Raw genomic sequence first — 26608 nt, 5'->3', positions numbered from 1 at the left:
TGATATGATTTTAAAAAAATAGATTAAATGGTTGATTTTATGCCTGGACCAAATTTAATACCACGTAAAACTTCATCTTCATTAAAAAGAGTGAGTTTTTAAAAAAATTTACATAATTTTTTTAATTAACGACGAATTAACTTAAATTAAAGAGTAGGTATAGATTGCAATATTTATATAAGTTATAGTCATGAAATTAAAAAGTTATTATTTTTTTCGGTCAAAATTAGTTTTTTTTTCTTTGACTTTTGTATATATATTTTTTCAATTTTACCTCACAAATTCATATGATTCCTAAATAAGTAATACATAGGTTAAACTACTTAAAAGTTAAATGGTGTTTTTGATGGATTCGTCTAAACTTGTACAACAAAAAATGTGGTAGTACACACGCTTCGATACTTTGATTTAAAATCGATTTTATGTGAAGCGTAATAAGAAATATGTTTTTTTTTAACTGTACCTACACTCTATCTGTAGAAGAGAAAACCTAAAGTCATTAGAATATCTTCTATTTTTTAATTCCTTAAATTACTAGATCTTGAATTTGATGAGCCGACTAGTTGGGCCATGGCAAGGCGACTCTCTCACTCATCGGCCCTTTACCGACCAGCCGATCCGCAGGCCTTAGTCCTTGGGTCGTACCTTTCTTAAGGCATCAAGCGTCGGGGTTCTTGGGTTAGACCTCGAGGTCCCGTTCAAGGACTTGACTCTTTGAGAATTAACTCATTGACATGCATTCCTGGTCTTGAATCCTATTGATAGAGAAATTAGTGATCACGAAAAACACGAGAAAGTCTGTTAAAGATCCCACATTGAAAAGAAAATGGACCTAACAAGGATTTATAATAGACATTATCTACTCTCATTGCCAACTGATTTTGAGATAGAACCCCATAAATATCAATAAAGTCTAAAAGATGAGAAAGCTCAAATTAGCTCAAGATTAAGTTTAATCTCTCGCAAGCTTTAAGTACTCAGTGGTCATTATTACTTATATCTTCGTGCTAACTACCAATAAAAGTTTGATTTCTTTTAATTTTTTAAAAAGTATAAAAAAATATCATTATATATATCTCCTACTTGTCATAAGTTTAATAGTAATAAGCAAAAATTGAATACCTATTCTTTTTGTATAAAGTTTTCAATTTAATTAAAAGAATCAACTTTCTCTTCACATTTTCCCATACTTTTTAGCCCTGCCTTTTGTCAAATTCAATCCTTCTATCACATTTTTTTTAAAATCATTCTTTCTTACTTTTCATCTTTTTTTTTCCTCTTTAGTAACGTTTAATGCATGATGCTCTTTTATTTTATCTTTTTAACTTTTGATAAAGTCTTGATAAACCTTTGATTAAGGCATATTTAACGATAATATTGATGTGATGCAAAAGAATATGATACGTGCAATGCATAACGATATGATGAGACATAGATTTAAAACTTTTATTATAACGTTACGAGTGGACAGTTGTAATAATATAATCAAAAGTTTGTCTCGACTTTATAATTTTTTTAATTGAAATTTAAACTTAAATAAACAATGGAATTAATATTCAATTAATTGAATTACAAAACATATATAATTTTTATATTTAAATTTTTTTTTGAAAAATTGATACTTATATGGATGTATTTTAGGGGCTGTTATTTGAGATTTTCATGGGATGCTGTTGGACACAAAATAGGAACCAGGAGGTAAAAAACGTTGTGCCGTGGGCGGAATCACTGCCTTGAAAGCAAAATCGGCACGACCTCGGTGCTAAATCGTTTTACTGCCGGTATGCTCCCAATATTAACACAACCTCTAATTAGTTGAAAGAGGTGGAAAAGTGAAGGAATTGAGTGGAGATTGAGATGAATGGGATGATGTGAAATGGAAGGAGAGTGAGCTTTTTATAGTGACGTGGTAGCCCAAAATAGAATTGAATTTTTTTTTAAATAAAAAATAAAAATTTATTTTGGCCACCCATTGTCTTTTGAATTGCTTGAATTTGGAAAATCAGGCCCGAGCCCGACGGCGCACGTGTGGGCCTTGGTCTTGGCTTGTCTCACACCAAGTTTATAATCTCAATACTGAGTCACGCTTATAAACCAACTTCGCAAAGGTTATTCTTTCGATGTGAGACAACAAAAGGTTTTAATATTTGTCATTCCCAACAATGGACATCCAAATTTTTGTGTTTGTTTGATAGGAATGTTGGATAGCGAAATATTTAAAAATGTCCGGACATCTTAGGATGCCTATACGGGAGACATCTCACCACTTTTAGATGCACGGCTGTAACATGAGTTTATAAGATTCCCATGTCGAGGGCATTTCTTTTGACAATTTTATCACTCGTCATTTTTGTTCTATAGTATTTTTCTCATCAATAATATTTATTTCTCATTTATTTTATTTTATTTAAAAAATAAATGTATGCATTAATTCATTATAAATGTCTAACTACAATTTTATTTATATGCTACTTTTAGATATAAAATAAACATGAGTCAATAGTATAATATCTTAATTGATTTTTAATTCAAATCTAGTGTGCAATTTTTCATTTGTGTTGCTCTTTCAAGAGTCGATAAACTAAAATTGACATAAAAATATAATATTAAATTAATAAAAGTAAGTTTTTTTATGAATTCAAATAATAGTAAATTTAATATATAAATTATTTGATGACCGGTAAAAGCATTTTTAGAACATTACATAAATTTACAATATTCCAATGAATAAATCCTGCCAAACAAACGCGATTATCCAAATATTCTCGGATATCTTTATAAATATTCCTATAAAATAAACGTGACTATCTTAAATTCCATATATCTAAAATTTCGGATATCTGAGATTCCAGACATCTAAAGATGTCGGACATCTACATTTCAAAAAACAAACCACGCGTTAGTATCAATCAATTTGGGCAGTTATTTACCTAACTTGATTTTTGTTGGTATGTTCAAATATTTATTTTTTGGTTGTTGAGTTTTATGGAAGTTAATTTAGTATTTCGTTGGTTGAATTTTGTGTTTTTTTTTTTTTTGGAAAGGAAATTTTGTATAAAGTAATAATTTTTATATTTAAAAAATATATATAGTTTTGAAAAATTGATACTTCATATTTGCATTGGATTGGATGTATTTTAGGGGCTGTTATATGAAATTTTGATGGGATGGACATCCAAATTTCCATGTTTGTTTGATAGGAATGTTGGATAGCGAAATATTTAAAAATGTCCGGACATCTTAGGATGCTTGTACGGGAGGCATCTCACCACTTTTAGATGCACGGCTGTAACATGAGTTTATAAGATTCCCATGTCGAGGGCATTTCTTTTGACAATTTTATCCCTCGTCATTTTTGTTCTATAATATTTTGCTCATCAATAATATTTATTTCTCATTTATTTTATTTTATTTAAAAAATACATGTATGCACTAATTCATTATAAATATCTAACTACAATTTTATTTATATGCTACGTTTAGATATAAAATAAACATTAGTCAATAGTATAATATCTTAATTTATTTTTAATTCAAATCTAGTGTGCAATTTTTCATTTGTTTTACTCTTTCAAGAGTCGATAAACTAAAATTGACATAAAAATATAATATTAAATTAATAAAAGTAAAAATTTTTTATGAATTCAAATAATAGTAAATTTAATATATTAATTATTTGATGACCGGTAAAGACATTTTTAGAACATTACATAAATTTGCAATATTCCAACGAATAAATCCTGCCAAACAAATGCGATTATCCAAATATTCCCGGATATTTTTATAAATATTCCTATAAAACAAAAGTGACTATCTTAAATTTCATATATCTAAAATTTAGGATATCTGAGATTCCGGACATCTACGTTTCAAAAAACAAACCACCAGTTAGTATCAAGCGATTTGGGCAGTTATTTACCTAACTTGATTTTTGTTGGTATGTTCAAATATTTATTTTTTGGTTGTTAAATTTTGTGTGGTTTTTTTATTTTTATTTTTATTTTTTTTTTGGAAAGGAAATTTTGTGTTATTTTTGGTCTGTGAATGATTTTTAAAATTTTTCTTTGAGGAAATATTATTTTCCTTCTTATTCAAGTAAATAGTCCAGAGTGATAATATTTAAAGTTTAATGTTAAAATCAATTCATTGAACCAACAGAATATCAGTTGAGACAAATTATTTGCCAGTTAATAACTTATTCAAGTATCTCGACCTTAGATGCTTCGTTTTTGTTTTCTCGTCTTCATTAATCTATGTTACTCACTCTTCCATTGGCAAGACTCCACTTATCTCCCGATGGTTTTTTTGGTTTGATTCTCCTTTGTCTAGATGGTTGGAAAAAACTTGATTGTTGATCGTTGGGACGTGAGGTGAGGATTCAAACTTTCAATATGTTGGTCGATAATATATGTATTGACAAGTAAGCGAATAAATAGTTAGGATTACTTTATTGATGATTTATCTTCTTCTTATTCTTCCAACAAAAAAACTTTTAGTTGAAAGAATCTCAAGTTCTTCCTTTAATAATTTATCTAGAAATAAAAATATAGCAATACTATGTCCTTTAGATTATAAAAAAAATCAACAAAAACAAAAATGCAGATAAATTCATAATGTTATATAAAAATCTAGAACTTTTCCAATAAACAGTGGGAAGATCTTTTATAAATTGTTCCATTAGCTTTCCTTTTTAATGAATTAATTAATGGGTGCTTTTTAGCTTTATCTCAAACTTTATATCAAATTAACTTTAAGCACTTTCTCATCCATATACTTTTTTTTTGTTTTTTTTTAATACATCCAACATGGTATCCCATCTAAACTTAGAGGTAAATTTTGATTTTCTTTTTGTTAACACCATTCATAAACTTTATATTAAAAATATTATTAGAAACTAAACTATGTTTGGATTGATAAATTGTTCTTGATTTTAGATAGTACTAAATTCGTTTACCATTCACTTTTATATCGTGGTACAAAATATTGTTCCACAATCTTTTAAGAAGTTATCAAAGTAGTCTGAGATCTTTTAAAATTCTCCGTTCTATCTCGATGCACTAAAAATTATTAACTAGGTTTTTTCCAAAAAAAATTGTTAATATCCGTTAACAAAAATTGATGTTTTGTTAAATTATTGTTGAATTTAACATATTTAGATACACACTTTATAAAAATGGACTTTGGTCTAATTGAGTTTCATGTATCAAATCTCATCATATTTAAATATGACAATAAAATAATAATTTAATGATAAATCAATTTTTTATTTTTCAAATTTTAATAATATAAAATATTTTAACCTATATATATTCTAATTTTGTTCATTTTAATCTATGTATTTTAAAAATGTTTATTTTGATGTTTAAACTTCTGAAAACTAATAATTTTGGCCTATTACTTTTTATTTACGTTAATATTGTGCAAATATAGATCAAATAAAATTAACAGTATAAAGACGAGGGAGGTGAGGTAGGGAGAGGGGGATGATGACCCGCGGGTGAGGAAGGTGACGTATGTCAGGGAGAGAGAGTGGAATGAAGGTGGCCGCATCACTGTACACGTGTAGGGTCGACAGAGATGAAAGTACACCCGTGAGCAGCCGTCCAGCATCACGTTACACGAGGACAAAAGGGGAAATAATGGCCAAAAAACTGACTCAATCTCCATACAAGATAAAATAAAGAATCCAATGCTTGGTCAAATTTTCAGGACAAAACGTGTGAATCATTGCAAATATTTTAATTCAAATAACCTTTTCATATATATATAAATCTTTGTGTCCGCGAGTATCGGGTTCAACTTACATACGACTTCGACTTATATTACATAAATCGAACCTAGAATTTTGATATCTTTGATAGATATAGCTATCATGTACGTTGAACCCATTTTCTCAGTTTTTTTAGTACAACAATTTGAAGATATGGATGATCGAACCTCAGATCTCGAGAAAAAAAGTACATCTCGATAACCGTTAAGCTAGGTTCATGTTAGTCATTTTCTCGTAGTTTTCTTTTTTACTTTTTTTTTTCTTCGTGTGCCTTACTTTCACTGTCCGTTAGTTTGTACTAAAAACTATTTTAGTGATTGTTGTTATTATTATTTTTTTTGTTAAATTATAAATTTGGTTATTTTAATTTTAAAATTTTTCGATTTTATCTCTACTTGAACTTAGGTTTACTTTGGTCTTATGTAATTTAAAATTTTCAATTTTGGTAATGTTGAGTAAAAAAAATATAGGAAATTAGATGAGATTTTTTCAAATGGTCAAAAGAGACCGCTTAAGGATTAGTTATGTTTAATTAAACCATAGAGACTAAATTGAAATTAAGTTCTGACAAAATTGAAACTTTTAAAACTATAGGAACCAACAAATATATTAAAACTACGTCCAAATCATAGAAACCAAATATATAATTTAACCTTAATTTTTAATAAACTATCAACAAAAAAACATAAATCTAATATAGTTAAGTCGTTTACTTATTTGCATTTATTTTTGCATTACCAATAAATGCGTAGTTATATGATCAATAATGCATGTATTTGAAGCTATACATATGGCAGATTGAGTGTGAGTCTTCTAAACAAATTTTAATTCTTGTTAAATAATTAATGATGAAAAATTAATGATAAATTATATAATGGTTTTTAAAGTAAACCGTTTATTTACTGCCGCATAATATTGGAAAGTTTATAATTATAAATTTATGCATACCTTCAAAGCATGATTAAATTATTTTGCACATTGTCTAAATATATATATATATATAGCAAACAAAAAAATGAAATAAAATATAAATCTGATAAATACATTAGAGATGATGAGTAATGTTAAAAGAGAGAAAAATCACTGTATTTTTTTAGTTCAATAACATGTGAAGGTGATAATTCGATTCTCCAACTAATTTCACCTTAACAAAAACAACCTATCATATAATTTGAAAATAAAGTTATCCACAAAATATAGGATTACGAAAAATATAATAGAGATTGCAAAAATGAGATCCTACTTTAGGGTAAAAAGGGGAAAAAAGGTTGGAATGATGGAAATGGAATTTTGGAAACAAAAGTAACACTTGGAAAAAGATGGTGAGCAAAGGGTGTTGGAACATAATGAAAAAGTTCGAAAATGACATCGGATTCGGTTTAATATGATGCGATTTAAAATTTTATGTTAAATTGAATATATTGATTAAAAAAGACGATGCGACGTGTATATTTTGAAGGAAGACTTCGCTACGAGTTCAAAATAAGTTTTAGAATAAGTGAGTTTGTAAAAAAATATGCGGAAGCCATACTCTCGATGTCCTATTTTTGTCACTAAGTATCTCCCAAAAACAATTACATACTAATGTACATTTTTCTTATTCTTTTAACTTTTCAAAAAAATATTTAGTAATTAAAGTGAGTGTTAGTGACATAAATGAGTTCGAAGAGACTTTTGTCGTACCGAATTAATTGTAAGACGAACTCTATTTTGACCTCATCTTTGATTTACTTGGAAAGTGATGATGTGATTTCGTTCGGATACTAAATACGATGACATTCGAGAAACTAACCCTCGGTCTATTAATTATACATATATACTTTTTCAAAAAAAAAAAAAACCATATATACAAATTCAAACAAATGTGTGAAAATTTTACTTTATAAATTCTAAAGGCACGTTGACTAAATGGGCCAAAAAAACAAAAAAAAGTGGGTTGGAAAATGGGCTTGTATGGGTACAAGAATCGGCCCAAATTAGAGAAAAATCTGGCCCAATTTTGGGATGGAAGAACACAATGTATGCCGATCAAATTCGACGGAGGCAGGAAAAGAAAAGAAGAATAAGAATAAGAAGAAGCTGAAACATTAATTGGAAATATAACAGATTTTATAGTACCGATTATTCTATAATTACTATAATTATAATCCATCAATATTGTTTAGTTTACAAATAGGTCAGAGTATACGAACTAGTTTAAAAACAAGTTTACAAACATTTATTTGGACAAATGTTTTTCATAATGCGTGGGATAGGGATTTAAACTTAGCTCTCATTTTTTGGACGATCATATATGACTTACCTACGAGTTTAGTTATCTTCGACAATTTCTACTTTTAGATTTTTTAGCTAAAAATTTTGAATGAAAGTTGTTGATGCAGAAATTTGGTTTTTAGGATTCTGTCAAATTGGTACCAATAGACAAAGAGATCGACGAGACTTGTAAAATAGAACCGCACTAAGGCCAGTGTGGTTCTTGCCACATAGACTCCGATGCTTAAGTTAGATCGGAGTAGTTGAGTATAAGGTGTAGGGTATTGTGTTTAGGGTTTGGCTTACTTCGTCCATGTGTTTCGTTGTGTACCTAATGTCGGATCAAGGGTCGAGATCAGGTAGGATTTCGGATTGGGCTGCACAAGATCGAGGGGAATCAAATTAGGGTTCTCGGCCAAACCTTGGCACCGACCACGGGTCGATCTGGGTTGGCCCGGGCCGACGGTCTTCGGCGACTCCCTTCTGTAGCTTTGTCCGTTCTATATTTTTCTTCCCATAACATAAGTAAAATATTGTTATGGATTCTTAAAAAAAAAAGTTGGTATAAAAGCTAAAATATTGTAAAAAGGCAACTTATGGAGTCTAAAATTGTGTTTTAGTTTTTATTTATATTGTTTTTTCTAATCATAAAAATTAAAACGTTAAAATACATTTTCTGGAAACATAATAGTTTTCATTTTATTAATACTTCCAAGAGAATAAATAGATATCTTTACTACTGAACTATAATTATATGAATAAAAACGATTTAATCCATGAAGTTCAAACCATTTTACATTGATCAAGTTCTGCAACAAAAAGTGCGTACTTAAAACTTAAAAGTATAACAAAACTTTAATCAAAACCGTATTTAATAATCCACGAAAATCATATTTAAAGAAATATACTTATGTTTTATCGGAGGGAGATTGAGATCGAGTTGAGAGGAAGAAAATAAAAACTGAAGTAAACGAGGCAAAAGAATTGAATAGGTTTGGTACTGGTTGAATAACCAAATCGAATCGAACCGCTCGATTCGAAAAATTGGTACCCCAATCTTGACCAAGCCTTTATATCACCTAAAGGATTGTATGACCTAAAGGATTGAGTTCTTTAAATTGTCGGTTTTTTTTAACACCTCTAATTTAACATAACTACATATTTTAGAAAGATATTAAATCTTATTGTGTCATGTCATTTGAATCCATGCCCTCAAAGTTAACCTCTTAAAATTGACTAATTTAGTTCACGTTCTTAAAATTTTAATACAAATTTATACCTAATAAAAACTCTTTAATACAAATTTATGACTACATTTCAAGAAATTTAGCGAGTGAATTGCCAAGCTAAAATTATGATGGAAAGAAATGAGAGAAAAATAAAAATGAACGAACAGAAAATCTCACTTTTTAGAAAAGTATAGATATTAAGACAGACAGAAAATTTCAACAAGGTGGGAAACGTCCTGCGGTAACATCCCGCCCAGAACCGTCCCCAACATTTTTTTATAAATATTTTAATTATTTAAAAAATATAACCAACAAAAACGTATAAACTTTTTCTTTTATGAAATAATGTAAAATTTAATTAAAGCGTTGGTTTTTCCAATTCGACAAATCTTTAATATATTGTTTTATGTTATAAACTCATATTTTTGTTTTAAATTAAAAAAGTATTTATAAAAATTAATATATATTAATATTATTATATATAATAATATTAAAATATTAAAATACGAAATGAAGACCTTCCCATCCCTGCCCCCTCCCTCAGTCAAACCAGAGATTCTTCAATTCGATCGTTCTCGACTCGGGTTAGATATCTACGGGGTTGAGTCTCGAATTTATTTTTTATTTTTGTTTTTGCTATCCCTAATACATATATTAAAATGGACAAAAGTCAGAAGTATAAAAATCAAAATAATCATTTTAAAAGTACAATAATTAAAATGAATCAAAGTTGAAAATACAAGTGGATGATTCAAACATCTAAGCTCTAACGTGATTACTAAGTTCTAGATTATTTGTTCTATTTGAGACATGAAAATTTTAAATATTTTGAAGACAAAATTATAACTTATAAAATAATCCAAGTAGATACCATCACCAAAGTTAAGAGACAAGAATAAGATTTAATTAAAGCCCCAAATAAAAAGTAGATAATTGGGAGAATAATTTTGACAGTTAGAGAACGACTGTCAACTTCCACTGTAATGCCTTCTTCTTCAGTTGGCAAATTACACTTCAATCTGATTCCCATTCTTCTGCAACTTCCAATCTCAGTTACCCATTCATTCATCTTCTTCTTCGCCATCTCATTCTCCAATTTGGGCAACGGATGATGAAATCCTGAGGAAGGAAAATAGGTTATGGCCGCCTTTTGATTACGCCGCACGTTTCTGTTTTTTCTCTGCATTAGCATTTCATAATGATAAAGGTATCTTTCATGGGAATAAAAACAAGATCGATTTTGGACGAACAGCCTTCTGCCCAACTTTAAAGGTTGCGTGGGACAATTCCCATTTCGTTTTCCCCTGTCGTCGAAGGAAATTATATGTTGAAAAGGGATCAAATTCACGATTGCTTTCTGGGTTTGTACTTGCCTTCCCCGATTGATCTTTCGTTGATACTTATTTTGCAAGATTTGTTTGGAGGATATTTTTTTTTTTCTTTCTGGGATTCGTCTCTTGTGGCAGGGGAATTGGATTTAGGAACATTTTATCCATGTTTTCGACTGGGATTGTCTTGCTTTCTCTGGGATTTCTTAATTTTGAGTTTTAGAGTTGTGGATTGATGTGGGTGGTGATTTGATTGAGATTCATGTTTCTGTTGGTTGGTGGTTAAATGGGCTAATTTTAGAATGATTAAGTAGTAAGAAGTCAATTTTTTTTTTTTTTCGTTTTTTGGTTTGTTCTTGATTTTAATGAGGTTTTGGATGTGTAAGATCCACTGTCCTTCATCCTTTTGCCTCTGCCAACCTTCCCCTCAAATAAATACCACTGGATCAGTACCACTGAAATTGGAAAACTCACCACATTTGCCTTCAGAAGTTGAGGCAGTCATTGGAACTTCTGTTTCCATTGTTGATACCTTTGAATTCAAGCAAGAGTGCAGAGATGACAAAGAGCAGGAACCTGAGTATGGAATCAAGAGCAGTCTGAGGAAGACAAGTTTGAAGTTGGGTGCCCCGGAGGGGAAACATGCGAAAAAAGTACAATGGATGGATTTTTCAGGCAAAGAACTTGTTGAGATCAGGGAATTTGAACCTAGGTAACTTCTTTTACCCTTTTCTTCTATTTTTATCTCTCTCTCTCTCTCTCTCTCTCTCTCTCTCTCCCATTTGAAAGTTAAGGGCCTGGAAGGAGTGGAGGGGCTGTGCTCTCTGCTTTTTACATCTTCTGGATCATGATTGAAAAAATCAAATATCATCTGAATGATTGAAATACAGTATCTTACTTATATTAAATTATTTGATTTTATAATATGTACTGGTATGCAAATTCTTGAATTACTTAGGTCCCGTTTGATAACAATTTTGTTTTTGGTTTTATGTTTTTGAAAATTAAGCTCGTAAAGACTAATTTTACCCATGTATTTCTTTGTTTTGCTATCTACTTCTCAAAATCTAAGCCTAATTTTGGGAAAAACAAAAAAGTATTTTTTGTTTTTGAAATTTGGCTTAAAGTTAAAATGTGATTTTAGGAGATGTGAAAACACTAAGAAAATTATGTACAAAATAGCATAATTTTCTAAATTAGGAAATTAAAAACGAAACAATTATCAAACGGATCCTTAAAATAATGAAGTTGTATAGTTTTAGCCATGCAGATGTGGGAAAAATGGTATGAAGAAATAGAATGGACTTGAAAAAAGTGTTTCTAAGTGAAACACTTGTTGAAGAAAACTAATTAAATGCTTCATCTAACTCCTGATTATTGTAAATTTTAAGAAGTGTTTTCAATTGGTTAAAAAAACGTTTTGTCACTTTGAACTTTTAAAGAAAGAAAAAATCACTTCCGATTAGAAAAATAACACTTCTAGTCCTCCATAAGAATTTTCCGCATGGTAACTGCTGTTTTCTGCATGTTCAGTTTATCAAGTCAACTTTTTGTGTGAATAACTGAATTTTTCCATGTGGGTTTTTTTTTTTTTTTTTTTATTATGGAACAGTGAGGGTGAAGATACTGACTATGAAGATGAGGATAACAGAAGCTGCATCTGTACTATTTTGTGAAATTGCTCAATATTTTATTCTCTCAAATTTAGAAGGAAGAGGAAGTTGCTGATGAAGGCCACTTAATGTCCGTTACAATCATATTCATCCCTAAAAATCTGTATTGTGGTTGAAAGTTTAGATTTAGCATTCCTTGGTGCTTCATTGTTTTCATTTCTCACATGATAATATGTGATAAGAATGAGATGCAAAATACATCTTTATTTACCAATAATGTGCCACTATTATCTAATTTAATTATTTTACTCAAAAAGTTGTCACTTAGTTTCTCTGACATGAACAAATTTCATTGTTCACTAGATTGCTAGAGAATTTTCTGCTCTGTAAATTATGACTGAATTATTAACTAAGCTTCCATGATTGTGGAAGTTATTGATGCATATTGCCTAACGCATGAGGCATGGACTTTGTTTATCATATATTGCTGCATTTTAGTGTTTTTAAAATGCAGACTATTTGATCCACAGCAGTTCATTACGTATGGTTTATTTGATGAAACTCATGGCCTTCGCCTTCTAGGCTTGCGAACGATGCTCCTGCGTCTACGTGGTGTTAGTGGACCAAATAACCCGGACATGAAAACAACTAGAACTGCAAACACAAAGCCAACTGGGAATCCGATTCCAGCACCTACCCAGGAAAACACCTCTGCCTTTTCTTCCTCCAATTCTGGTTTTGCTGGTTGCTTGTCATCTGGACATGACTGCTGGATTTGAATTCCACATAACCCGCTGTTGTTGGCATAGTAGCTTGGAATGTTCATGGTGTCCATCTGTCCCCCAACTGGAATCCGGCCCATGAGCTTGTTGTTACTCACGTCGAGAACCGTCAACTCTCGCAGCTTGACTAGTGATTCTGGGATTGAGCCTGAGAGCTTGTTGTGAGACAAGTCCAAGGTCTCCACATTCTCTAAGTTCCCAAAGCTTGATGGTACATTTCCAGACAGGTTGTTGTATGCCAGGTTGAGAAGCTTTATGCCCTTCAGATTACCGACTGATGTTGGAATCTCTCCACTAAGATGGTTCCCGGACAAGTCTAACAATACGTAGATGTCGAGGCTCGGATTGGTAGGAAGACCCAGGATTGACTTCTTCCAATTTACTACCAAGTCATTGAACTCAATAAAGATGTTGAAGAGATCATCAGAGAGAGATGAGAATGTGCTCGGTCTCTCAGCCATTCCCTTTAGTTCCCCGATCTCGGTCGGTATTCTTCCAGCCAAATGGTTGCTGGAGAGATCAAGTATATGTAGGCTACTAAGCTTGGAGATGCTTTTTGGGATTGGACCTGTGAGGGAGTTGTTTCTCAAACTCAGAATTTGAAGTGTGCGGAGCTCGGAAAGGAAGTCGGGCAATTCACCGGAGATATTGTTGTTATGGAGATCGAGGTGCTCGAGCAAGCTCCAGTTAGTTAGGTTCTTGGGCAAGCTTCCAGAAAATCTGTTATTGCTCAATGAAAGGATCCTAGTTTGTTGAGGGAAGGTTGTTGGAATCTCACCTGAGAACTCATTTGAAGAATAGTCTATGTAGGAAAGAAATGCATACGGATCAAAAGCTGGGAATGTATTGCCCGATAGTCTGTTTCTTGATAAGTCCAGCAGCAGTAGGCGATGAATATTTGAGATCGATTTTGGAACTTCACCAGAAAAATTGTTTCCAGACAACATTAGCAGCATTATAGAATTGGCATCACCAATATTTTTAGGAAGTTCTCCAGAGAAGCTGTTCCTAGACAGGGCGAGCACGGACAAACTCTTCGACTCAAAGAGACGGGGAGGAAGAGAACCCGAAAGTTTGTTGTCTGAGAGAATAATGGAACCTAAATCCATCTCAGCAAGCCATTGAGGAAAAGTTCCTTCAAGTTTGTTCTCACTCAAGTCCAGGAAATTCAGACCCTTCTGCAAAGCAATCCATTCTGGGATCTCTCCTACAAGCCCACAAGATCTCAACGACAATTGAGAAAGCATGATCTTCGGTTTTACGCTTTTAACACTGGTGTTCCAAGTCATCAAATTGCCCCCAATCAGCAGATCTACGAGCCCCTTCATATCGAACAACCATATCGGAACTTGCCCTCCAAGTAAGTTGTTTTCCAGTTCCAGTTTTTGCAACTTTTCCATGTGCTGTATTGAGATTGGAATTGTGCCATTCAGTCTGTTATTGCTCAAGGCCAAAGTGGTCAAGTTGAACAGAGTTCCAATATCTGAAGGAATCCCCATTGAAAATTTATTGCCCCTCATGTCCAGTACTTCCAAAGATTTCAGATTGACAATGGAGGGGGGAATTTCGCCCACGAACCCGTTGCCGCGAATAAACAGTTTCTGCAGCATTTTCAGGTTTTCAATTTCTCTGGGAAGGTTCCCTCCGAGTAAATTGCTGTCCAACTTCAGTACTCTCAGGCTTTCAAGAAACCTCACTTCCTCAGTCACAGCTCCACCAAGCAAATTGCTGCTCATGTCGAGATATTGAAGGTATCGCAGACGATACAACTGCGGAGGGATGGAGCCACCGAACTTATTTTGCATCAGATCAAGATAAACCAACTTGCTAAGATTAGCAAACCCGGCTCCCGGGATTCCACCCTCGAAGTAGTTCGAAGAAAGGTCAAGTAACATCAGGCTTCTAATGCTGAAAAGTGGCATCAATGCTGTGGCATCAAGTGGCAATGGATCATCAGTAATCCTCAAAGAGTAAAGATTGAGACCGCGAACCATCCTCCGGCGAGAATCCAGAGGGGAAGTGCAGACAACTCTTTCCCAATGGCAGCAATCTGAAGTGGAGTTCCAGGAGTCCAAAGAGGAGAAGACAGAAATGGAGCTGTTGGGAAAAACTGTAGAGGAAAGGAGGGAGGACTTGAAGAGGAGGAGGGATTGCTTTTGTCGGTCGGGACACGACAAAAGACCCGGGACGAAGAAGAGGAAGATGAAGAAGAAGATGAAGTTTGCCATGGATGCAGCAGAAGAGATTCATATGGAGCATTTGAAGTTGTGATATACAGAGAGAGAGAGGAGGAGGAAAATACAGTTGATGAGGCAACAGACCAACATTCAAAGTCAATGGTCCGTGATTGGAGAAAATGAGAAAGTAGATGGAAAAATAAGAGATTTTAGAGCTGACTATTTGCTAGCTTCCAACTGCACCACTCTATGCAAGTGATATATGGTGGGCCATGCCATGTGCAAAAATTCCAATATTTAGTCCAAATTTGGTTTTTGGCTTAGGAGATGGAAATTCTTCTCATTTTGCTCTGCTCTACCCAGTTCAAAAGACAAAAGACAGAGAAGAATGAATTCGAGAACTTAATCGACATTAAAAGATTTGTGTACCAAATAAGTAATATGTCGATTGATGTACCACCCAAGTTAGCTCGACTGAGACAGTTTATGACTCGAAATTGTAAAGTCGAGCTATGGAATTTATTGATTTTTAGCTATAGATTTATAATTTCATAGATTATCAAAGTCTAATTTGTATAAGTTTCAAAATCTTTTACCTCTTAAACTATATATTTAATGTAACTAACTAGACTATCTTACATCAATTCAGGTTTTAAAACATAATATAAAAGGTAGATAAACCTTTGGAGTTAAAATGAAGGTAAATAATAAAGAGTTTAGAGGAAATGAGTTATCTGGCACAAAATTTAATATTCTACTGTTGGAATATTGGATTCTTCTCTTGAAAAAAAAAAGAAATGCACATAAAGAAAAAATAAAAATTCAGTCAATTTTAGCGGCTGAATTGACTTTTATAACCAAATTCACGGTGAGAAATCCTCATCCATGCACTGATTTTCTTTTTCTCTCTCTTTTGTTTCCTTCTTATTTTAAAAGATGGGATAATTCCAATTTTAAAAAAGAATTATGGTAAAAACATTTCATTTTATGTTGATTTAAATATTAATGTGTAATAAACAAACAAAAAGAATAAAAAGAACAATGACATTATTTTGATTAATTTGGAGGGGGGAAAATAAATAAAAGAAATAATAATTTGTGGAAATTTGAGATGTTGGATTTTATGATGACATTTTTATGTTTTATTACTAATAAACACTTATATTGTCTCATATTCATGATCATCTTTATTCCCTTGAAATTACACAAGAAATGCAATTTAGTTTGGAATTTCTCGTCAAAATGGTCAATTTTTAGAATAATATTTCCAAGAAATTTTGGCACGAGTCCAAATTCCAAAGAGAAAAAATTAGGAATTCTCTAATTGGACGAACACTAAATTATTATATACATTTTGGTCAAGCTTGTATTATTTATTATTATTATTATTTTTTTTGATCGATTGGTCAAGCTTGTATTAATAAATTATATACCATTTTTGTATAAGATATACTTTATTTAACAGGAGAGTATAACATTGTTATCTAAATCAACTCAATATGTCTTTGTCAAAAAAAAAAATAAAATAAAATAAATAATCAACTGTAATGTAAATCAAATTAATTTATGAGTTTTTGAATTTTAAAAAAAATTATATTTTGAAGAGAAAACATAGGATGAATAATTGAAGTTATATCTATTATAATACATAGATACAGTAATTGTTATCTAAAAAATCAAGCTCATTTTTAAAATCAATTTTAAAAAAATCTTTTAACATTTAAGAATTGATTTTGTAACTATCTTTTTGTTCATTTTTTTAATTGAAAAAAGAAATAGAAACATGTGTTTTATATACTTTTAAATTAAGAAAGAAAATATTATTATATGAATTTTTCTTTTTTGGTTTAAATATCCGAAATTTGAATTTGTTATTTCCAATAAAAACGTTTCTCGAAATACTTACCAAAACGCTTATGTTTCTAAATAAACTAAGAATAAAAAATGAAAATAATGTCAAACGGACCCTAAAGTTCCCAAACATAAATGGTAAGCAAATATAAAAAATTGATCCTCATTCTCAATTTATTCTTTTTAGTTTTTTTAAACCACTTTTAAAAAACTAATTTTTTTTAATACTTTCACAATTTCTAAAGTCTAATTAGTAAACCTACATAATCTTAAAAAATCGAGGATAAAAAACAAAATCGTTATCAAGTCTAATTAGTAAACCAACACAATTTTTAAAAATTGAGGATAAAAAACAAAAATGTTATCAAATATGCCAAATCATTTTCTTCGTTAAAAAACAATAAATCAATCAAATATAATACTTTTTCTTTTATAATTCAAAATCGATATCATGCAGTTTTGCTAATTGGATACCCATAACATGGAGTGTCGATGGCCACCCAACACTATAACTAAAGTTGCGAGACTCGTCCCCAAATGAGGAAGCCCTGACTATGCACCCTCCTTCGAACCAAGGAGGGGTATCCCCATTCGACCACAAGCCCACTACGCCACCATCGTGGTAATCAAAGAGAACATATAATTCATAAGGGAGAGAGAGAGATTTTGTTGTCTAAAATCATAGATTGATAACCAAATGCAACTCTTTATAGAAAAATGAAAACAAGGCAGAAAAATAAACAGAGCCCAAATTGTTAATAATTCACAGGAGTGACAATTTAATTACACAGCCCCAACCAAAAAAAGATAGCAGCAGAGCATGGTACAAAGCTAAGCTACTTCGGTTCTTCAACCAAAAAAAAAGGCCTCTCTTCTATCACACATTTACCCTTCTTCTTCTACATGAATTGAGCTTCAGAAACAGAATCCCAACAAATGTACAACACTTCCATAGCCCCCCCCTCTCTCTATACCTTCACCTCTTTATTTACTATGCCGAAAAAACAAAGACAAACAAAAACAAACAACACGCGAGCCTTTACGCATCCTAAGCTTTTAACCAAAAACAACAATTAGGAGTGAAGATATGGATGTATCTTCACCTTTGATGAGTTTCTTTCCAGATACAACTGGCCTAGACAAATTCTTTACCCCAAAAAAGAAAAAACAAGTTCTGAAGGAAAACAAACACTAGTTTTGCTATCTTACCAAGACTAGAAGCGCGCTCTCGACGCAACCGGTTAGTTAGATTTTCCAACCATTGCAAGGACTTTCTTCCCGTATGGACTCGTCCTGAGTACAGGAATGTGTGGCCTTATTGCATCCACCAATTTAGCACGAAGAGGACCCTGCAAGGCAGAACACATTGATCTGATCGTATTAGAAATCAGCTCGACAAGCACCTGTTAATGTCAAAACTCAAAACAGACGCTTCCAAAAGCCTGCCTTCATTTGTTTCATCCTTTCGCTTTTCGTTTTAAATTTTCAATCAAGTTTCATCACCTTAAAGACCAGTTAAGAAAGAGAATACATGCACTGAAAGACCTTATATTGAATTGCCATAGCACCTATGTCTTAGGATGTTCTTGTAGAAAGCTAAAGGCAGTCCAAAGCTGGAAATTAAAGCAAGGTTGTGGGGTCAGTGTTGTAAGGGCTACTCTTTTAGAGCATTTGGTCTGAAAGAAATCAAAGAAATCTTTGAAGAAAAATTTGCTTGAGTGGTTTAAAAGATAGGACGTTGTAAATCATAATGCTTCTCTATGGTGCTCTCAATCTGGAGTTTTTTTCTGACCATTCATATAATGTAACCGATTCTAGTTGGTCTGACATCACAACAGGGGATGTAGGGTGTTTGTTATGAGGTTTGATTTTAATTGTAATATTTCAAATAGCAACCAAAAGATACAAACACACAACAGAAGACAAACAAGTTAAGTCAGTATTATGTTCCCAAGTAACCTACACAAAATCAAACATCCTGATTTCACACATTCCTCACACATGAACACAGATACCGAAAAAGAGAATGGAAATATTGGCTCTGCTAACCTCTGATTGATTCAACGCCGTTTGAATTGCATAATTGCCATACGGGTCCTGCATGATTTTATCAAATCGTGGATCCTTTATCAGTTCATTCACAATTTTAGGGAGGCGTTCTCCTTCCTTTGCAACTTGCAGGCATTTTTCGACGACATTACTACTGTATTTCTGCATGGACAAGTCCCCATAACTGCCCGCTAGCTGTTCGAGTATTTCGTCTGTAGCCCATTGAAGATCAATCTTGAGGATGAATTGCACAACATAGTTCCTGCATATAATAGAATTTAATGCAATGTTACCTGTAAGTTATAATTCATGGTTCTAAATCAACTCCAATACATCTCCAAGATGCAGTCAAGTGTCTAGAGAAACCATGTAATTTTGGCACATATTTTGTGGGTGCACAACAATAGTAACAAGTTGAAGTCATCGTAGTTTGTCTCACAGCGACCCTTATTTTTATAAACAGCAAAAAAGTATCAGGCACGAAACTTTGTGGACTCTTAAAGCAAGTTTGAAATCAACAAGCAGCAACGCCGACGTGAGAGCAATTTTGTTTTTCGTTTCTGTTATTGAAAATTAAGCTTATATATAAATAATACTTCTGTCGCTACTTCTGCCTACGTGTATCTTTATTTTGTTATAATTTTTGGAAGAAGGTAAATGTGTTTTTGAAGAAGGTGAACAATATAATAAAAAGATTGTGAGTAAGCAAGCATAATTGAAAGAAAAAAAATTAAAAACAAAATCGATATCATACATGCCGGTTACACATTCAAAAGACATCAGAAACAGAGACTTTTAAATTCTGAAATTCTAAACGGATCATACAAGCTAAACATGAACTCCGTGATCCTGTGGCTATGCAAAATACAAAATTCTTAAGATTAAGATTCTGAATCATAAATCAAACTAGGATCTTTGGAACAAAAAATTAAATAAACACGGATCAATCCAAGTGACTAAGCCACAAAATTACCTAAAGATTTTTGTCTGATGAAAATTCATTTATTAACAATAGCCATTATTTGCATCAACTAAGCGAGAGCTTGGGATTAAATTTGAAAGAAAACATATATATTACCCATATTGATCTTGGGAAATGACCAGAACATTTCGAGTGATCACACTGATTAAATCATCTCTGAGTCCAGTATCCGAACAACTGAGGCATTTTTGAAGCACACAACAACCATGGCGATCGGTTGCAAGCTCAACACAACTATTTCTTGCAGCATCAAACAGTAACTGCGGAGAAAACCATCACCAGCATTAAATTTCAAATAAACCATTTAAAAAACTGAACCTTTCTCACTGTGGGGGGGGGGGGGGGGGGGGGGGGGGGGGGGGGGGGGGGGGGGGGGGGGGGGTGGTACACGTCCTTGATAGAAAGGTCAATGAGTCCAGCCCTACAAATCATATATACTTTCACCATACATCACATGGAACGGAAAAAAAATTCACCAATCAATAAGGCCAGAAATACTATATTCTATTCTGTAGGAACAGTCTGAACTGAACTGAAAAGACAGCATCCAAGTCTAGAAGGATTGTTGATAATGATATATCTCATTACCACAGACCTTTTAATGAAATACAATAAGGATCTATGGAAAACATTGACAAAAAAACTGCTTGTCACTCGTCAATTTTTAAAGTTTAAGGGAGAGGGAGCACAAGGAGTTGAGAAGAAGTAATTTTCCAGATGATTAAGTAAGAGAGATGCAAAAACAAATGATAACAACATTTTTTTTATGAGAAACCAACCTTCCTTTGAAAAATTAATGAAAGAAAGAACAAAAGACTGAGCCAAGGGATACAAAAAAAAACCAGCCCAAAATGAGGGAACCTCACCACTAACTATACAAAAAGGGGCTCCAATCCAAAATAATGAGTAGGAGATTCCCCAGCACACATGCACTAACCAAAAATCTCATATAGTAGATTCTATGTCAATCATAAATTAGATTCTAGTCCACTTGTTTATTTTTAAATGGTCAAGTGAAGAATGTGCAATTTATCCTCTAGGAAAGCTTATGTGGCATGTAAGAGCTGAGCTCTCATATTAAGCTAAAAGGACGTAATAATACAGGAAATGGATGCACAATCAATGAATCCATGCACTCTTATGACCCCCATGTCTGATCTGAATCATCTCTCTTGCAAGTCAAAAACAAAAATCTAAAGTAATCGTTCAAGCATCATAGGATGACAATTCTGGTGCTTATAATTATCTTATCATAACCTCTAAGTCTCAACCTCTCCTTCCGCCTACAGCATTCCACTTGCCTGACTTTGTCAAACAATATACATCCCAATTTTCTTTGCACATCTAAAGACAACATGGAAAGGTTAAAGGTTACTAAAGAAAAGACTAAGAAAGCTTTGAGGAAAAAGAAATGAAAGGTTAAAAATGAAGTAAAAACTGGGAAGATATTTATTATTATTTAAGAGTCTTCCCTCGCTCCCTACTTGGCCACTCCTGCTTCCAGATTTTCAATCAAATCCCTTCCCCATACACTGACATCCCTCTAAACTCCCTGCTTCATGTCACTCTACCCATTCAAACTCTTTACTTAAAGAATTACTACTACTACATGCAGTATTACTGACTAACTAACTTAATCCCAAGTGTACCACCTCACGTGCTAGAAAATTCCCCAGGCTGCCCTTTCGTTCCTCATGTTACGAGTAAACTAAGTAAAAGACCAACCAAAAACTTTTGGACTACGCTTTTTCCCAAATGGGAAATAACCAAAGGAACACGTTGAATAAAAATTGCAAAAATACCCAGAAAGATGGAATAAAAGGGAAAATAAATTCAGATTGAAGAAATACTATTGTAATTGGTTTCATGTGAATATACACCTATATCTTAAAGGTCTTGGATGTATGATTTTGGCATATGATGAGGGCATTAAGTTGGATTTCTTGATGAATCTTTTGAATAATACCTCCTTTTAACAAAATTACGTTGTTGCATTACATATAGGCTTTAGTTTACAACTTGGTTTGATCAAACAGATATTGAAAGCCTTTTTGTTGTTCTAAACTACAGATGAAAAGGTCAGCACCTTCTCACATGAAACAGACAAGTTCAAAGAAAGAGATGTATATAGTGTATCCCTCACCTCACTGCAACCAGGCATTAAATACTCAAGGCAATGTTGTGCCACATGGTTGCCATTTATGTTTTTCATCAGAGTCACTATACCAGACTTTAAAGAAGAGACAATCATGAAAATTTGTTCTGGAGTTTTAAGAGTCTCAATAACCTTCTGAATAGCACGAGTCCTGTGATTGGGAATGAAGAATACGAAAGAAAATTAAAATAACAAAACAAAAAAAAAGGGAAGGAAAGAAAGGAAGTGCAATGAAGGATAAAGTGCTTGTGTTTGAACTGTGACACAGAAAATGACAGAAAAGGAGCATACCCATGCACATCACATGAAATTATAACAAGTTCACCATGGTTCCTCGTAATTTTATGAAGAATTTGCATCCGCTGATCCTCATTGCAAACTTCAAGCAGCTTCTGTACTAGATAATTTCCAAAAGCATCTGTCATGAGCTCAACAACATGATCAATGATCTCATTGAAAATCTTCTCAATATCTTCCTGGGTACCCTCTACAAATTTTCGTTGCAAGAAGCGACAACCATACTGGTCTTTAGCCATGAGATATATTTTGCCCCGGACTTCATTGACAGAGTTAAGTTTGTCAGGCAGTAACTTAAAATTTGCAGAATCAGAGTACAAAGCAGATGAGCCAAGGTGATCATGACAAATGCATTCGGTAGCTGGAGCCAAATTGTTGTGCCGAATACAGCTATTTGAGCGAACAATTCGACTTTGGTTGACATGAGCAGGTGATTTGTCAGCACCAATAGACACAAACCTCACAGCATCAACCGTGTTCAGTCCATGATTCCTTGCAAGGATCTTTCTAGGAAAGGAAATTTTCTCCATACCTTGAATTGTGTCCATATAATGTGTTGAAAATACAGGACTTAACTGGTTTGGACCCCTATGAAATGCACACGTCTTCCAAGATGGTTCATGATCAGACTGCTCAAGATGGTGAGAAATGGGAACCTCAAAATATTGCTGCTTACGATTTTGACATGAAGTCCTACTGGTAATATTCTCATGTGGTTGAATTGGAAGCAAACATTCCAATTGCTGGTTATGAAGATGCTGCAGGTATGGGTGCTGCTCCTGGATCCTGTAAAACTGTTCCTCTTCCCAACCAATTTGACGTTGATTTACCTGTTGTGGGTGTATGTAACGAAGAGGAGACCGCCCATTATGGTATATTTGCTGACGATGAGATGTGACAGGGAACTGCAAATTTGGAGCAGGCACATTGGCCACCTCGTGAGTTAACGGCATAGTTGGGGAGGAGGAAGTCTCAAATGACTGAAGGTGACTAACCTGCCACTTCTTGTACTGTTCAGGTACATGTCTTGAGGGAGAGTTTTGTATGCCAAGTCTTGTCATATAAGGATCATGAACACCACTATTCAAGTGATTTGAAGAACTCCAAGGAGCTAACATTGATGCATCCATATTGAGAAATTGCTTGTTCAAGTTGTCTGAGTAATGGTCATCCAACAGGACGGCATGACCCGGCACTGACTTCCAAGCATGCCCCTTCACTGCCGCCACCGCCTCATCACCTAAGCTTAATTTTTCAAATGCAAATGTCAAGGACTGGTTCCCTGGCATAGTATTTTGCCTAGTTAGAATTTGATCCATAGGTGATTGCTGGAGTCTACTCATTGGGATATTTCCATCCATCAAGTTCCCATTTCTATGGAGCTTTCCAAACGAAGGCCCTCCATAAGAATTCACAGACATTGAAGACAAGCTTTTTTCTTCAGAATGTGCATTTCCAGATCCAACATTTGGAATCTCATCGCCTATAAGCCTTGCAAGGTCATCAAATTCCAGTTCAGTTCCCATCTCTTCCATTCTTATAACTGATAAGAACTAACCAAGTGCTATAAAATATCAAGCAATCCCTTCACTAAAGAATAAATGATACGAATGGCACAAGTGTTTCTATCTTCAGCCTGCCAAAGCAAAAGGAACATGATTTTCAGTATTGACCGAATGATCAGATCATATTTCAAGTAAATTCTAACATACATTGAAAAGAAGTAAGTCAATCACAACCCTACAAAAAAGAAAAAAAAAATCACCTACCCACATACTCGCTCAGTAATAGAATCAGTTTTTAATATCGACAATCCGATCACATTTCAAACAAAATTCTAACCTACATTGCAATGAAAAATAAGCCAATCACAGTAATCCCACAACGCATAAAAAGAAGAATAACATTTTAAACCAAACCATTCAATCATAATCCTACAAAAATATCGCCTACCCACGTACTCATCACGATCGCGCACTAATAGAGTGTTCCCTTCAACACAGTACAAATAGCACATCGATAAAGACTAAAAAAACAAAATTCTTCTGAACATTTAACAACTCCTCCAGAATGGTTTCAAGCAAAAAGCACAAAACCAACAAAAATCAATCAGACTCCAACTCCACAGTAAGCCGAAACAAAAGGAAAAAAAAAAAGAACAAGGAAACAAAATGTAAACAGACGGCACACAAAATTCCCAAAAAGAAAATCAAAATCCATATCAAGAAAAGCCCCCACAAAATTTCCGATCATCAAAATCAGAAACAGGGTCACAGAGTCACACAACTTGATCAAAAGAAATCAGTAATCACAAGAGCTACCAACGAAAAAAAAAACAAAAACAAAAACAAAGGATCGATGGCAATAAATCGAAACAAACCCAGTTGGCGATGAGAGAAAAGCACGTCAGAAGAGTCGAATCAGTGAGAAACGGAAAAAGGCCAAAAGGGGCAAAAATGTGCAGGAAAAGGAACTGTTTTTCATCGAAGAAGTTGGAAAACAAAATGTGGGTTTCTCATTAATGATCCAATGAAATAGAGGGGAATACAGAGAGAAGGCAAAGAGGTGAAGAAGAGAGGCGGCGTGAAGAAGAAGAAGAAAAAGAAGAAGAAGAAGAAGAAGAATAGAAGGGATTAAAGAGGGAGAGATTATAGGAAAAATAAAGAGAGATTGGCAAAAATATCAAAAGGGGATAGTAATCGAGTAACCTGCATGGATTTGGAGTGTTACGTTTTCCATTCTTTCTTCCTCTCTCTCTCTTTTTTCAATTTTTCTTTTTTATTTTTCGCTTCTCACTCTCTGCGTGTGAGCCTACACTTTTGGGTTTTGTTTGTTTTGAGAATTGGAGTCATCAAACCAACCCAACAAAAAAAAATCCAAATCAAATCAAAGAATCAAATTTCTCTCAGAATAATGTTTTTGGAATATTTTATTGCAATCCCTCTTCCCCTTTTCATATTTTTTTTTTATTGTTGTATGAACAAACATTTCGTATTATTCTAATGTTTGACCTTCAAAGTCTCTCTCTTTCTTGGAAAAAAATGATTTTTTTTCTATACCCATTTCCATGCTTTGGTAACCATTTTGATATTGATTTTTTTTTTTTTTGGTGTTGGAGATTTGTTCAATGTTGGTATAGATTTTATTATCTAGAGATCTTCTGCTATTCGAAATTAAAAATAAAATCTAGATATTGGAGAGGGATTGATTTTATAGTTTATATTGGAAAAAATTCATTCCACTCTAATATATTATCTCACCTTCGAGAAATAAATTTAAATCTAATTTAAATCTCACATGTTTAGAGGAAATAAATATCTAAATGAGTCAATATCTAATTTTATGGAATACATTTAATTTATTTAGGTGGTAAAGAATAATTACTGTGAATTATATTATTAGCATGAAAGTTTCCATGAAATTAAGAGAAAAATATGGAAATATGAACCTAACTGCTTGAACACCATTCATTAATAACTAATGGTCTTACCTAATTCATATAGATAAATTTTGAATATAAATAATATGGACTATTTGATAACTTTATTTTTTTGTATATTCTTTTTTTTTTTAAGAAATATTAGATTTTTAAAATAATATAGCCACGTTTTAAGAACCAATAAAAGTAAATTAAAAGATTATATATATATATATATATATATATATATATAAATGATTACTTGAATGGCGTCTCAAGGTCAACCTCATAAAAATCTTATATTATGAGTTCTACTTCGTAGAAACACTCTTTAACGAAACTAACTTTAATTTTAGCTTATGTGACCAAGAAACTATTGATTTTGCTTGGTGGGCTGAGAATGTCTGATTATCAATTTATCCAATAAACTATTGGAGTCTCGTGTAGTCCATAATGGATTAATCGTTTGTTTCGAGTACAACGATGTGAGAGTGGTAGATCGAACTCACAACCTCTTTGTTGGAGATATATGTCAATTACTGTTTAGTTTTGCTCACTTTTAATCTATTCCAAGTGGTTCATGTCGTAAAAAAAAACATTTTTTTTAAGAAACAGGGAAAATACAGTTGAGAGGTTTCCTCTATTAGTTAGGTTAACATTCTGTTTAGTTCTATGCCCTGCGATAATGATTCATCTGTATCATT

The 26608-nt window shown here is 32.9% G+C and overlaps 3 protein-coding genes across 6 annotated transcripts; 1 reads left to right on the top strand and 2 right to left on the bottom strand.

The window, feature by feature from the left end:
• The first annotated feature begins 10168 nt into the window (after positions 1-10168).
• Positions 10169-12916, top strand: LOC111016556 (nuclear polyadenylated RNA-binding protein). 2 transcript variants are annotated; one of them, XR_015791323.1, is made up of 3 exons: positions 10169-11292; positions 12193-12323; positions 12776-12916. XR_015791323.1 is itself a non-coding variant. In XM_022291996.2 (2 exons), exons 1-2 carry the CDS (start codon positions 10946-10948, stop codon positions 12254-12256), a joined length of 411 nt encoding a protein of 136 aa, XP_022147688.1. In that variant the 5' UTR covers positions 10171-10945; the 3' UTR covers positions 12257-12509. The 2 variants fall into 2 exon arrangements, 1 of the variants encoding a protein (XP_022147688.1); XM_022291996.2 differs by lacking the exon at positions 12776-12916 and having other exon boundaries at positions 10171-11292; positions 12193-12509.
• On the bottom strand, positions 12481-15260 carry RLP46 (receptor like protein 46). The gene has a single exon (XM_022291995.2). It carries the CDS (start codon positions 15201-15203, stop codon positions 12756-12758), a length of 2448 nt encoding a protein of 815 aa, XP_022147687.1. The 5' UTR covers positions 15204-15260; the 3' UTR covers positions 12481-12755.
• Positions 15261-17689: 2429 nt separating this feature from the next.
• Positions 17690-25352, bottom strand: LOC111016483 (pumilio homolog 12). Of its 3 annotated transcripts, XM_088124909.1 has the most exons (7): positions 24867-25173; positions 23482-24122; positions 22481-23391; positions 22178-22340; positions 20131-20294; positions 19053-19314; positions 17690-18352 (listed from the first exon to the last, which is right to left on the bottom strand). In XM_088124909.1, exons 2-7 carry the CDS (start codon positions 24019-24021, stop codon positions 18245-18247), a joined length of 2148 nt encoding a protein of 715 aa, XP_087981035.1. In that variant the 5' UTR covers positions 24022-24122; positions 24867-25173; the 3' UTR covers positions 17690-18244. The 3 variants fall into 3 exon arrangements, with proteins under 3 accessions (XP_087981035.1, XP_087981034.1, XP_087981033.1); XM_088124908.1 differs by lacking the exon at positions 24867-25173 and adding an exon at positions 25195-25352 and having other exon boundaries at positions 22481-24122; XM_088124907.1 differs by having other exon boundaries at positions 22481-24122.
• Positions 25353-26608: the final 1256 nt, after the last annotated feature.

Source organism: Momordica charantia (genome assembly GCF_013281855.1).
Source record: "Momordica charantia cultivar OHB3-1 chromosome 6 unlocalized genomic scaffold, Mcharantia_2.0 BLBB01000006.1, whole genome shotgun sequence".
Taxonomy (NCBI): Eukaryota; Viridiplantae; Streptophyta; class Magnoliopsida; order Cucurbitales; family Cucurbitaceae; genus Momordica; species Momordica charantia.
Note: the sequence above shows the minus strand (reverse complement) of the source record. Positions and strands in the feature narration are given on the sequence as shown.